Below are 14812 nucleotides of genomic sequence, written 5' to 3'. Positions count from 1 at the left end.
AGACTAATTATTAATAAAAATAATAAATAATTGATTTACCTATTAGAATGTTTAAAAGTCTTATAGAAGATGGTAACACCCAAAAAAAATAGTTAGTTTTTTTTATTAAAAAAAGAAAAATTTAACAATAATAATTACCTATTCATAAACCCTGACTATAAAAATAAAACATATTATTCATTGGCATATTTAAGTCAAACCTTAGCCACAACACTTCTGTAATGCCGTATAACAATACTATAATTTAAATTAAGTTATCTTATAATACAAAAAAATATATGTATCTAAATTAATAACTTTAAGGACCAAATTGGAAAAGTGCAAAATATGACATGGTGTTTACTGTTTAGTAATGAAATTAAATACTTAAAAAATGTTAGGCTTTAGTTTTAGGACCTAATTAGAATAATAAATAAAGCAAAAGGCACTTATTTAATAACATTAAAATTGTTAATCCTAAAACAATTTGATTGGGCAGTCAGTTGGTGGTAAATAACAATTTTGACACTAATTTTATTTATAGGTCATATTAAAACAACATAAAAATTGCCTAAACGCCATAAGGAATTTCACATTTATATATGACTACAAAAATTAACAGGTACATAATTTGTTTTTTTTTCAATCTAGTTTAGTCATAACGTATTTTTGTTTTTAACCAATTTCACTTGGCTTCCAGTACCAACTGATGATGCATCTTCTAATGAATCTAGGTCTAAAGCTGACTCGATCATTGTCGTGTCCTGAAGTAGTTGTAGCCGACTAGCACTCAGTGGTGGAGCACTAGATATAGTTTTTGACCCATCATCTAAATCTAGATCTGGATCTAATCGACCCGGTTCAATAGTCTCGTAAATGCCAGTATCATTGAATGTGTTAGTCAAGGAAGTTACACTTTTGTTGAATTTCACACCTATATAGTGATACAAACATCATTATATGAAAATGAATTAACTAATATATTTATTTATATAAATTCAACCTCAAGCTTTAGAGTTCACTTACCAACAAATATTAATCCTAATCAACTTACATGGTAGTGAAAAGCATTTAAAAAGAAACAAAACATATATTTTAACAATTTAATTATTTTCATTAAAGTTCCCAAAAAGATGAGCGTTAACTTAACTAGTGTTATTTATAATACTATTTGATAAGTGCATCCTAGTTGATGAAGTACCCCCACCATGCTCACGACAGTGACTATAGTAAAGTTTTTGATTGTTCCTACAACGATAACTAGGAACTCGAGAAACAGCTGAATAATACATTGCTGCACGGTCCCTGCGCAAAGGTAGACTAGCGTAAAAATAATTTGGGTTGGTGGGAACTAAAAAATAGTCAGTTGGGTAATGATTATGTGATGCGATTAAGATTGGAGAATGGGAGGTTGGTGGCTTTTGATACAAACCATTTATTATATGACTTTGATGCACATGATTGTTTTGCGAATGATGAATACTTGGCATTGATGTTGTGAATGTATGTTGATTGCGGTCCAGGCTATCTGGTTGTAACATACTAGATGAACCATATTGATGCAATTGTATCTCATCAGTATTTGTCTTGCCATTCTATAAATTAAAATTAAATTAAGTACATAAAATATTAAAATAATTATTACATATTACCTGGTTGACAGGAGCATCAGAAACTTCAAACCCTTTATTAGATATTACTGTATCTCTACTCTGACTTTTGTTCATTGATTTAGATTCGGTTAACGACAAAACCACACCACGTCTATCTGAAATATATAAAGTGAATTAAGATTATTTAGAACAATATACTAATAGTTATGAATACCTAAAAGACTTGGAGGACGAGGAGAACACAATACATAACAATAATTGGCACAGATGTTACCTCGACTATATGGATTGGAATTTGGCCGTCCTGTTCGACTGGCAAAAGATCCTTTAATCTAATTACAATATATTATTATTTTATTTCATAATTTTATTTTAATGCAAACATTTTATTTGCAAGGATGGAAGCAGTGAACTCGATGAATGATAATTTCATACTTAGTTACTGACTAATTTTAACTCATTTAATTTTAAAAAAAAAATTTATCATAAGAAAAATTAATTAAATAACAATTCAGTGTTCACTGTACATACAAAATATCAATATATTTTAAATTAAACTAATAATAAAAATCTTAATTTTAATTTTTGTTTTTGAAGCAGAATAATTTTTATTAAAGCGTTTGAAGAGAATATAATTAATAATAATAATAAGGTATTTCAGAAAATTACATAAATATAAATCACATATTATTCCATCATTGGAAAAAAATAAGAAAATGTTTTAATTAATTTCATATTAATTATACATGGAAATAATCATATATTAAAAAACTATTATGTATATTTAATCTAATAAAACGAAAGAGGCTATCTTCCTTCCCTGCAAATGTTAGTATTTATATAAATTATAAATTATAATATATACATTATACAATACATAAAAATAAATAATATACTAACATCTTCATTAGTCGTTTGATTGGATGCAGCAAGAAATGTATGAAATCCAGCCAGTCCAATTACGCTCCAACAACTGAAGAATGTAATAATTACTACTATAACGCTAGTAGGTGATTCAGAAATAGCATCTACCATTAGTCTGTTTTCAGATACTAAATAAAAAAAATACACAAAATAATGAAATAAATATATACCTATTTAGTATTTATACAAATTAATTTGAACAAAATTGAAAACACTTACAGTAAAATAAATGTAGTACTGCTCCAATGAACACGATGATGATAAGTAAAGATAAACAAACAATAAACATATAGAAAAACCTGTAGTTCCGACGACCAACACAATTTCCTACCCATGGACAGTGATGATCAAAGTTTTCTAAATTTTAAAAATATATTATATCATATGATATAAGCGAAAGAACATTTATTTATATTCTATATATATAAATATTTCAGTCCAAAAAAGTTAATTAAGGGTGATGAAGCCAGCTATTTTTAAATAGACATACATTTCTAGTTGTATTCTACGGCGACCCATAAAAAAAAAAATAAAATCAAGCCATTTCAAAAGGCACTTTACAGAAAAAACAATAACCCTAGTGGAATAGTCGGTTTTTAATAATTTTAATTTTGTTTTTAAAGTGAAAACGTTATTCAGGTAACATAGGAAAAGTTTTAGTATAACTTTAAATAACAAAAAAAAAAACACATTGAAAAATACTCAACATTTTGTGTTATTTAAAAGTGTTTTACAGCTTCTGAAAATTTATTAAATAGGAGTTCTGCGCCCTATACAATTTTATCGTATAAAAATGAAATTATCAAAATTGTATTATTACACAAATGGTTTGTTTTTCCTGAGAAGTAAGTTTTTGTACTTAAACAAAAGGCTCTGACACCCTTAACCAATAATTTATTAATATCGTATTATACAGTTGAATACTAAAAATCTTAATAAAACTTACCAACACAATTGTTGCATAAACTACAATGGGATGCTCTTGGCGGTCTAAAAATCTTGCATGTTACACAATACTTTAACTTGATTGAATTTCCTTTGATGACTACCTCTTTGGTTCTAGGAGGTGGTCGTATAGTAGGGGTGCCTCCATTGTTTGGTATACTAATGTCTAAATTATAATCCATTAAAAATATAATATTTCATTTAACAGACTAAAAAAATATAATATGAAAATAAATAATTTTAGATATATTTGATTGATCAAATAGTATCTTGACAATTGACTGAACATTTGTAAATATAGGTTAATTTGAATAGTAAATAATAATTGTTATAATATGACAAAATTATTGTTAAATTATGTTTTTTTCTGAAAGTATCAATAAAACATTCATCAAATTTCTTTGTAAAGAAGGCAGTATTTAATTATTAGTTTTAATTCAATATTTTACTATTGTTAATCAAATCATTAAACACTACTAGTTTGGTTTTAAAAATAGGACTAAATTAGATGAAAGTTATGGAAAAAAATAATTGCATTAAAGCGCTAACCACAGCTTTTCAAAAACATGAATTAAAATTGATCAGTGTCCACTGTCTAATGCATTTTAAAAATACCTAAAAAAGGTTAAAGAATAATATGGCAAATAAAAAAGGTTCTATTTTTTTTGACGAAATTAATTCATACACTAATAAACATGATATTCAATTGTATTAATTGAGGAGAACAAATACACATTTCTATGAAAACAATCGGCTATTCAAGACATTCATGTATATGTATGGAAAAAATAACATAAATGGTATTAATATTTTTCACTTATAATATCAAAATAACTTTTATATAATATGTGTTAAAGGAGGATGTCTATCCCACAAACATACCCCTTGTATATGCCGCTATCATGGCATCAAAACTTTTAAACAAAACCTCACAAAAAAACAATACGAAAATGCACTACAATAAAACATTATATATAGTTGCTAAGCAACTACTTTGAGAGTTAAAATATTAAAAATTGGACTGTATCAAAGAATATGGTAGTCACTGCACAGCCAAATCTAGGTATGTAAGACTTACATTAATACTAATTCAGAAAACAAATTTTATCAAACTTACAAACTTGCTTTTCGATGTAAGCGGCTTCGTCGTCAGTCGCCCTGGGAATAATACCCGGGTCCGTGAAACTAGTCTTGAACAACGAGCCGATGACAAAGAGAAACAACACTCCCGAAATGACTGGAATCACAGGAGTCACACGACGGCTAAGGTACGGACAGCTAGAACAGCAAAAAATAGGTAAATAATTTGTCACATCATAGATATTGGTCAAACAGATTATAATATATGGCGTCGACTCAACTCACTCGAATACAAAGAAGAGGACGCTCGTGCCAATGATGAGTATCACATTGATGTAGAACACTGCCGCATGCGGTGCCATCATGAGCCGGCCGTCACAGCAGAATCGGTTTCGACCAGGGAACATTTCCCATTTCCTGGTGACTTTGGCCATACCCAATGGGTCATTTGAATCTGAATGGTATTCCGCATAAATGTCATAAAGTGTTAGGCGCACAGTAATGCATTGCTACCTACTTTTGGTTGAAACGGTTGTAACGGATAGCGAGGCCAATGCAAACGAAGAACAATACAATTTCACCCAGTTTTTTAATTTTTATTATACCTAAATTATTATAGGTATTATTTATTGTGTCGTCGATGAAGAATTTTATCAACAATTTATAGGTAAACAAAAAACATCAAATTACCCATAACCTGCAATCTATATTGATTATAGATTACACATGATTTTGAGAACCATTGCTGTCAGTGGATGAGCGGGAATATTCAACCATGATATCGACATCTACAAAAAAAAAGATAATATTATACTGCACGTTATGGTGTTAAGGACGGTTTGGTAATTATGTAAAGTACTGACGTACTGTCAACCAAGATCAAAAGGCTTTCATAGGTACTCAAAATCTGACATTATCTGAATCTGATGATGTCGTGAGCGTGAGTTCATGTATAAAAACAATTTTTGAACTTTTTTCAAAAAAGTTCAAATTATATCTCATAGATAGTGCCTTACAGCAGGTAAGGATAAAATACTGGACTGCGGTACACCGTAATGGCAATTTTCAGTTGCGGCCTTTTAAGTACATCATAATATTATAATAACCTAATATCAGTCTGTTGTAGCCATTGTCCAGTGCCCACTACCCCAGTTTCAGATATCTATTGGATATATTTTTTTTATTGATTATAAATTGTAAGTACTAGCAATTCATAATAATTTATAATCAACGACCGAAGGACGAACGATCCAACACTATATGAATATGACCTAGTGACAGGTCTGGCCAGTGGCCTCTCGAGTCCTTTGACAGTTTGACCCACAGCCGTTATACATGATGCATTATAATATTATTATAGGATTATTTTACTTGCGCCATCGCGCGCACGAAGCGCTTTACAATTTGTGTGGGTGGATCGGTACGTTATTCGAATATAAAGCGACACGTACCGTACGATTGGCTAGTCAGTCTATGCCTATTATAGTCACCATTTGTTTTTAAATTAATCGATTTATTGTGAACGAAAATCGAATTAATGGCCGTGCCATTTTGGTAGACGGACAAAAGGTTCTTCTCCATAAAATAATTGAGCTTTAGTAAGAGTTGTAGATTTTGATTAATTAATCGATACGTTAGTATATGTTGCAGTTATCCACTATTTGTATACATTTTAATCATAGATACTGAACTATTTCGAATTAAAATTGATAAAATGCATTATATTGTTGCTCCACTCTAGCAGTCGATCATTATGTATTTTTTAATATTTAGTCGCACACAAAACTAAAATAAAGAAGTTCATAGGAACACCGAGATTCCAGACGCCAGTGACCAGCAGCTACATATATGTACATTTTCAAGTTACCATGAAAAATGCCATTACTGTTTCATTATAAAATATAAAGCAACAAATTGAAAACTCACGAACTATTTAGAAGAACATTCATTTCAAGCTATCGATAACTTAAAGAGGACACGACACATGTATTTGTTAAATTACACAATTTTAAAATAGCATTCACTCTAAAAAAAATATTAAAAAAGCGCTAGTTATTACTTTTAAGAGGACGCTACATCCGCACGTGTTGTCTCCATCTTACAAATGTACAACATAGCAAAAACTGTTTTGTGTGGAAAAGAACCGAGAAGGCTACAGTCATAACTAAGAAACGAGATTTTTAAAAAAGTTTTTCAAGTTAGAAAAACAAACAATAATGGTTTTTGAAACGGTAAGAACTTTTCATTTAAGTGATATCAAAAAAAAAAAACGACGTTGCGCAGCCTAAGTTCTCTATTTTTATGTGGTGAGTTGCCTCGTTTCTTAGTTATACTGTAGCCTTCTCAGTTCATTCCCGCGCAAAACAGTTTTTGCTATGCTGTCTATTTCTCTATTCCGTGACGCTGTAATTTGTAAGACGGGAACAACACATGGTGTAGTATCCTCTTAAGTTAGAAAACAGTTAAAATCACCCTTATACACTAGTCTAAACCTAAATATAAGGTCAAAGGAAACAAATGTGGGTGTGGACTGTGGAATATCTGGGTAGAATTAATTAAAATTATATAGTAAATCAATAACAGTTAAATTTATGGTACCACTTATATTTTATCAAAAAAATATATTTTTCAACATACATTAAATTTTTTTAATGAGGTAATTTAATAATAATTAAAATTATATCTTAATTCAAAATTGAATACATAACTTTTAATTACAGTCACTTAAATATTAATTATATACAAATCTTACTTCTAAACTTAAAATACACGAATCTAGTTTATTAATAAAAGAAAATTTAAGAAAATGCAATTACAAACTCTTGTTTATATTTAGTTAAAAAATGAAATTGTAATAATGATAGGAATTGTTTAAAAAACAACAATGTTAAAAAATAAAAAATTATGGGTTGATAACGATTATATTATTAATCGTCAAATTTAATGGAATTAACACCTACATCGATTTGACCACCACGATAAGAGCCACGTTTTTTTTTTGTTTTTTCATGTCTAAATGATTTTCCTTTAGTGTATTGTAAGTCTAGAGCAGCTTTCTTACCCCAATTTTCATATTGACCTTTCTGCAAATACAAAATTATTAGTTTACTGCGTATTAATGCTTGGCACAATATCACTAATTAACTGGTAAAAGTTAATTTGCAAAATACAAATAATTATACTCTCAAGTACAGTAGAAGCCGCTTATTAGAAACACGGATTATTGATACAATCACGTTATTGAAACAAAATGTACCAGGACGGATCGCCCGTATATTATATCTAACAAATCGCTTATTAGAAACAATCGGTTAATTGACACATTTCACTTTGGTCCCAAAGTGTTTCTAATAAGCAGCTTCTACTGTATAATAAATATGATTACTTACTCAATCATCAAATTTAATTTTTTTGTTTTGAGGTGTTGAACTATTAGAGTCAAAACTTTTATTGAAATATCTGTCTCCACCACCCCCACGACCGCCCCTGCCACGGTCTCCACCACCACGTCCACCAAATCCTCTTCCACCTCTATCACCACCACGGCCACCAAATCCTCTTCCACCTCTATCACCACCACCGCGACCTCCAAATCCTCCTCTATCACCACCGAACCTATTACCACCAAATCCTCTTTTGTCTCCAAAACTACGGCGTTCTCCACCATTATCATCTCCACTTCCAAAACTCTTTCTGAAACCACCGCCTTCACCTTCCCCTTCACCGGAATCATCAAATTTACGTTTGAACCCACCCCCACGACCACCACCTCCACCACGACCAAAACCACCTCTTCCTCCTCCATTTTGATCATCATCACGATTGAAACCCCCACGGCCTCCACGACCACCTCGGAATCCAAATCCTCCTCGAGTTCCTCTATTGCCTCTACCACCTCTGAAACCGCCCTGTCGGTCTTCACCCCATTTGTTGCCGGAACCATTTTCATCCTAGATGGGAGTAATATTAATTAGTGAACTATTCCAAACTGAGCATGAAAAATATCAATTAAATAAAAACAGCATATTGTACTATTTTGGAAGAATTATAATCAAGAAACCACTATTCATTCTAAGTTATTTTACATTTATGAATTTATTTTCATGCGCCAGTTTGGTTAGCCACAAAAATCAAGGCTAACCTTACCTTTGCTTTTAGTGAATTATCCAAAAGACGTCCATCAACACTGACATTATCATCACGGACACGCCTATAAGGATCTGATCGTCTATTTTGCTGGTTTTTCTTTTTATCAGAGCCAAAAGAGTTGTTACTAGTATCAAATTGTTCCATGTTTCCCATTAATAATTTATTCTAAAATCATTGTTTAATTGATTTATTTTTTAATAAAATACATTTTAACTAATATTTAATTTACATATTGTATACAGTATGTAGTATGAACCTAGCCCAACCCTATCCCTCAGACAAGTTCTTCCAAAATAGTTAATACATAGGAAAAATTAAGATTTACTTACATCTCCATTTGCTGCTTTAACAAACGGCTGATTCTTGATCTAAATAAAATAGAAAATATTTTAAGTTGCAATAATATAGTATAATTATTGTCAACAGAATAGATTCAAAAGTAAATAAATACAGTGAAACCGGTTAAAGATTATGTTGTTAGACAATTATTTATAATTATTTAATTTTAACAAACGTGTAATAAGTTGACATTTTTTTGGTATCATAAAACAAAAAAAATAACTAAGTTTTCACTGTACAATTTTAAAGTAAAAATAAATTATTGATAAAATCTGATAACGAAGCGTTCTCAAACAAGATCGTGGATTTTTACCTGACTATTTGGAGTCTTGCTAACTTCTTCTTCTTCATCATCATCATCGTCATCAGATTCTTCTTCACTTTCTTCTTTAGCAACGACTGGTTTAGTTACAGCTAAAATACAATAAATAATATAAGTTAAAAATCACATCCAAAATAAAAATAAAATAAAAAATTTACTTTTTTTCAATGGTTTGGTTGTAGCTGGGGTTTCGTCTTCTGAACTTTCCTCTTCAGAACTAGATTCTTTTTTAGCTTTCTTTGCAGAAACAGGAGCTAAAATTAAAAAAATTAAATTAAAGTTGCTATAATATGGAAGGTTTTGAAAACAAACCTTTTGCTGGAGTTTTAACTACAGTTTCCTCATCAGAACTTTCTTCTTCAGAACTAGATTCTTGGGGTTTTTTCACAGCTGGCGGAGCGGCTACCTTCTTTACTGCAGGTGTATCTTCCTCGTCAGAACTTTCTTCTTCCGAACTAGACTCTTTTTTTCCATTTTTGGCAGCAACTATTGAAAATGATCAAAACCATATATATTTTAAAATAATTATAAGTATAAAGTTTTAATCTATAAAATAAATTCCTTGCACACAAAGTTGGGATAAAAACATAAAAAGTTTAGAACACTTGGTTTAAATAATTATTTCAAATTCAAGGATGTAACACATGGAAACTTCAGTAAATGATTAAGTTAAAATTATACCTTTGGCTAGAACCTTAGCTGGAACTACATCTTCCTCTTCAGAACTTTCCTCTTCTGAACTTTCTTCTTTAGCCTTTTTTACAGGTACCTGTGGGGCTTTTTTGACTGCAGGCTTTTCTTCTTCGGAACTTTCTTCTTCAGAGCTATCTTCTGATGATTCTTCTGCAGCAGTTTTCTTAGCTGCGGGTGGCATTACAACTGGTTTAGTAACAGGCTTTTTTGGAGCAGGAGTTTCTTCTTCTGAGCTCTCTTCTTCTGAACTAGATTCTTTCTTAGCAGCGGGCTTCTTAACAGGGGCAATACATGCTGCAAAACGATTATTTATTTATAAACAACCATTGTTAATTGAATATTTAAATAAAAGTTAATATTAATTAAAGCCTATATAAATTACTTCAAACATTTTATCAAAAGTAAATTGAATAAGAAATTAAAATAGGATTGAACGGTATCAACAAAATATTATATTTACATTTAATACTTATTCAAGGACTAAGATACTCTAAATAAATCATCTAAATCATAAATACCTTTCTTTACTGGTGGTTCATCATCATCATCATCATCATCTGAGCTTTCTTCAGAACTTTCTTCTTTTTTTTCTACTATCTTGCCTTTTTTGTCGTTAATTTTTGGTTTTGGTGCAACAACTTCCTCCTCTGAACTTTCTTCTTCAGATTCTTCATCGGCAACTGCAGCTGCTTTACCATTGCTTATTTTAATTATTTGATCTACAGCTATATAAATAAATTAAAAATTGAGTCAACCAAATGATCATCAGATTTAGTAATTTATTCACTGAGATATGCATTTAATTTATTTGTTACAATAGAACTTTATTTCAAAAATTATGGTCAAAAAATTGTATTTTCATAATTTAGATTGCATTACTTTTCTATCCCTTATCTTTTAACAACTTTAGTGAGTGATGCCAAAGAGGATTTCAGATCTGGTCTGCTGTAAAAAAAAAGGTGACTCTTGGTGTAGAAACTAGTCAACCAGCTAACAGCGATGTAACAGCTATCAATTATTAGTGAGTAGTGACAAATATAGTATCCTTGTCTTATTAATAAATTAATAATTATTAATTCACTCTATACCTTGCGCCACGAGAGGATGTATATGGCATTACGGCAGCCGACCAAAACTTGTCTTTTTTCGTACATCTCCACCACTTTATAAGCAAGATTGCCACCCGCCAGTTTTGGCGGCAGGCGCGTACCATAGACCAGTTGCGTGCCGAATGCATTCTCATGTGGCGCGTAGTATAATATCAAAACCGATGAACAGAAATTGGTTATGTCAGACACAGTATGTAAGACGGAGGTACATCCTTTGAATTGTACCTAACATAACCTACATCATACAGTTGTTCAAACTGTCTTACAAGTAATCCTCATTATACTAATATCACAATTAACCTTAAGCATCCTCTTCCACCGGTAGTCCATCAATATTTAGGGTCTGTTGACAATTACTCAGTGGTCCGCAAAGATTATATTTTTATTGGTGTACTTAATTTGTAAAAAGTGAAGAACACTATGTAATAATAACTTTTTCAAATAAACATTTAGTAATAATCAAGAGCAAAAAAAGGTGGGTAAGTGGATGTCGCTCTGCTGTACAGTAGGTTACAAGCGGGTCACTGTATAATGGATAGTATTAAATTTGAATTCAATGATATAATATCACTGTATAAGAAAAACGATTCTGAGCGGAGACGGTTTGTCAGTCTAGATATTAGACATACATATTTAGGTATACTTATCTATAGTATTATTAATAATTTTGAAATTAATCATATCACAATATCCATTAGGTAACGCGTTATAGGTATATCAACAACAAACCGTGGTACTATCATAGATATATAATAGTATACTTTAGAAGTTTCAAGTACCCACAAATAATATTATACAATCACAACAAAATAACTAAAATAGTTATTCCAGGTTTTTAATATGTAATTTCGTCCAAATTTGAACTTAAAATGACTATAAAAATAAACTGTGCTCTTGTATTTCTTAGAATTTTTGGTAACAGAGTTAAATATATACGTGGAATCTTGTTTTAAATTTTCAATCCTTAGATATAAAAGTTGAACATTTTATAATTTTTTAACTACAAAATAATTATTCAAATTTTAAATTTGATACATTTTGTCAAAATTTTAACTTCAAATACTTATAAAAAATAATCGTGCCTATGTATTTTTAATATTTTTCAAATGTCATTGTAACAATATAGTAGGAGCCTTGTATTAAATTTTCAAGTATTTTTACCTCCTCAGTGCACCAACGATATTCACTTTCCAATCAAACAAGATACTGAAGTTGAAAATCGAAGCATTATTTCGACTACTTATCGTGTACACCAACACAAAAAAAAATTTTAAAATAAAAAAAAAAACACACATCATTGTAAAATCAATATATTCATCGTTCCACTCAGAATCTAAAACAAAGGACACAATTTACATTGACTGGGGACAGATATGAGATATTTTATAGTGAATATTATCGGTATCTACTCATATTTATAAGAGGCTATCATGGTTAGATACTAGATTTTTTATCTAGCACTAATGTATGTAAGTTATTTTAAAATATAAGTAAAATATTAATAGGTAATAGTTCCAATAAATAATTGTTTAACTTACAAGGTCCTTTTTTTTGCAATTTAATAGTCTTTTTAGAAGTCCTGAAAATATTTTTAAAATTTCAATTAACTATATTAATAGATTATTATAATAACTTAAGTATAAGATTGATAATACATACTTCAAATGATCATCTATTAGCTGGGTTAATTTGGTTTGTCCCCTCTGCAGTTTTGACTAAAATTTTAAATAATAACAAAACAATTAGAATATATTTCTATGTTGTAGTACTAGGTACTAATAATTAACTAAGAACAAGACATTTTTTTTTTTAAATGACAAGAAAATCGAAAACAAGAATTTTTAAAAAAAGGTGGGAAGTTTATTAAAACATTTATCACGGTAAATTTACAACAATAAAATATTTAAACAGTTAATATTACCTAGGTATTACACAAAATATAGATCTGAAAACCAATGATGAATAAAGATCCAATAACCGTGTGAATTAGTTAGAAGTTCAAGGTCAACACAGGTTCAAAATATTATATACAGGTGTATTCATATATTATAGTATTATTCAGGATTTTACTATGTAATAAAATCTTAAGACCGATAACGTTGGATAACACGTGTAAAAAAAAATAAAAATTTAATAAAAACCTTGGATATGAATACTCTATTAATATTATTTTTATTTTTCACAGCCTAAATACCTGAACGTAATTAAACGAAGACGCGTTCGTCAACTCATATGTCTGGTGTAAATACGTGGTAAAATATCATCACTAATCGGATAGTTGACGAAAAAATCATAGGCACACGTGGTTTCCATAGTATAAACTCAATATACTCACGGCTTTAGTCTTGGTCTGGAACATGTTTGCAAGGTTCTGATCCAACGAGTTCAAATAGTCGAACACCAACGCGTTCACGGTTTCAGCACTCATTTTGATATTGCGTGGTGCTAATTCAAATTTGAAAAAAATATGTACCAGCAGGCAGCGTGTCTCGGGACAGGACGACTAAATGGCCCGGCACTCAAATGAAACTCGTGGTTCTATATGTTGCGGTCCGTGGCGGCGGTGCGTAAAAGAATTCGGATTTGTTTATTTCATTGGAAGCGGCCTGCCGTCCACGAGGGAGACGATTCGTAGTGGGTGGGTGGGAACGTGTGCGGTGTAGCCAACTGTCATGAGCCTCATAAACTGTGGCGGCCGTATAAGTTGATGTCTCGATTGCCCGGACAAGTCCACGTGTTTAACAGACGATCTCGGCAACGACGTCCTGTCAATTGAAAATTCAAAATATCATCTAAGCGTTGGCTTTTTTTCGATATTTTAATTTCCAAATGAGATATGAGCATTCTAAATTTTTGATATTTTACATACCCATATAAGTAAAACAAACAACTAACAAACATTACTAGTGAAAATTTCATGTTCATTTGTTTTAGAGTTACGCTAAAAACAGTAAAAACCAAAATCGATGTTGTGGAACACCGATTCTGCATAAAAATGTCCGCTTTTCCCTGCGATTTTGAAAACTATTGAGAAATTTGCCCTCCCGAATGACCGAAGCACTAACTAGATTCACTTTCCCATCGAACAAGATTGAAAACTAAAATAAAATAAGTATACTGCAAATATACGTATAAAAAGGTGGGTAAGTGGATGTCGCTCTGCTATACGGTAGGGTACAAGTGGGTCACTGTATAATGGATAGTATTAAATTTGAATTCAATGATATAATATCGCTGTATAAGAAAAACGATTCCGAGAGGAGACGGTATGTCAGTCTAGATATTAGACATACATATTTAGGTATACTTATCTATAGTATTATTAATAATTTTCAAATTAATCATATCATAATATCCATTAGGTAACGCGTTATACATCAACAACAAACCGTGGTACTATCATAGATATATAATAGTATACTTTAGAAGTTTCAATTACCCACAAATAATATTATACAATCACAACAAAATAACTAAAATAGTTATTCCAGGTTTTTTAATATGTAATTTCGTCCAAATTCGAACTTAAAATGACTATAAAAATAAACTGTGCTTATGTATTTCTTAGAATTTTTGGTAACAGAATTAAATATTTACGTGGAATCTTGTTTTAAATTTTCAATCCTTAGATATAAAAGTTGAGCATTTTATAAATTTTT

At 30.5% G+C, this 14812-nt stretch overlaps 2 protein-coding genes across 7 annotated transcripts; both read right to left on the bottom strand.

Annotated features, from left to right (window-relative positions):
• Positions 1-86: 86 nt before the first annotated feature.
• Positions 87-5328, bottom strand: LOC100159384 (palmitoyltransferase ZDHHC18). 4 transcript variants are annotated; one of them, XM_029487988.1, is made up of 11 exons: positions 5232-5328; positions 5059-5146; positions 4827-4995; positions 4579-4739; positions 3463-3627; positions 2736-2873; positions 2493-2644; positions 1807-1924; positions 1632-1747; positions 1412-1574; positions 87-913 (listed from the first exon to the last, which is right to left on the bottom strand). In XM_029487988.1, exons 3-11 carry the CDS (start codon positions 4973-4975, stop codon positions 636-638), a joined length of 1440 nt encoding a protein of 479 aa, XP_029343848.1. In that variant the 5' UTR covers positions 4976-4995; positions 5059-5146; positions 5232-5328; the 3' UTR covers positions 87-635. The 4 variants fall into 4 exon arrangements, with proteins under 4 accessions (XP_029343848.1, XP_001946418.2, XP_016659879.1 ...); XM_001946383.5 differs by having other exon boundaries at positions 4827-5146; XM_016804390.1 differs by lacking the exon at positions 5232-5328 and having other exon boundaries at positions 5059-5221.
• Positions 5329-7129: 1801 nt separating this feature from the next.
• Positions 7130-13756, bottom strand: LOC100161429 (nucleolin 1). 3 transcript variants are annotated; one of them, XM_029487986.1, is made up of 12 exons: positions 13489-13756; positions 12813-12868; positions 12692-12732; positions 10563-10769; positions 10033-10338; positions 9664-9837; positions 9510-9605; positions 9343-9443; positions 9020-9058; positions 8688-8855; positions 7931-8491; positions 7425-7624 (listed from the first exon to the last, which is right to left on the bottom strand). In XM_029487986.1, exons 1-11 carry the CDS (start codon positions 13579-13581, stop codon positions 7931-7933), a joined length of 1842 nt encoding a protein of 613 aa, XP_029343846.1. In that variant the 5' UTR covers positions 13582-13756; the 3' UTR covers positions 7425-7624. The 3 variants fall into 3 exon arrangements, with proteins under 3 accessions (XP_008183135.1, XP_029343846.1, XP_001946376.2); XM_008184913.2 differs by lacking the exon at positions 7931-8491 and having other exon boundaries at positions 7130-7624; XM_001946341.5 differs by lacking the exon at positions 8688-8855.
• Positions 13757-14812: the final 1056 nt, after the last annotated feature.

This window comes from Acyrthosiphon pisum, chromosome A1 (assembly GCF_005508785.2).
Source record: "Acyrthosiphon pisum isolate AL4f chromosome A1, pea_aphid_22Mar2018_4r6ur, whole genome shotgun sequence".
NCBI lineage: Eukaryota > Metazoa > Arthropoda > Insecta > Hemiptera > Aphididae > Acyrthosiphon > Acyrthosiphon pisum.
The sequence above is the reverse complement of the archived record's forward strand: the minus strand, read 5'-3'. Positions and strand labels throughout refer to the sequence as shown.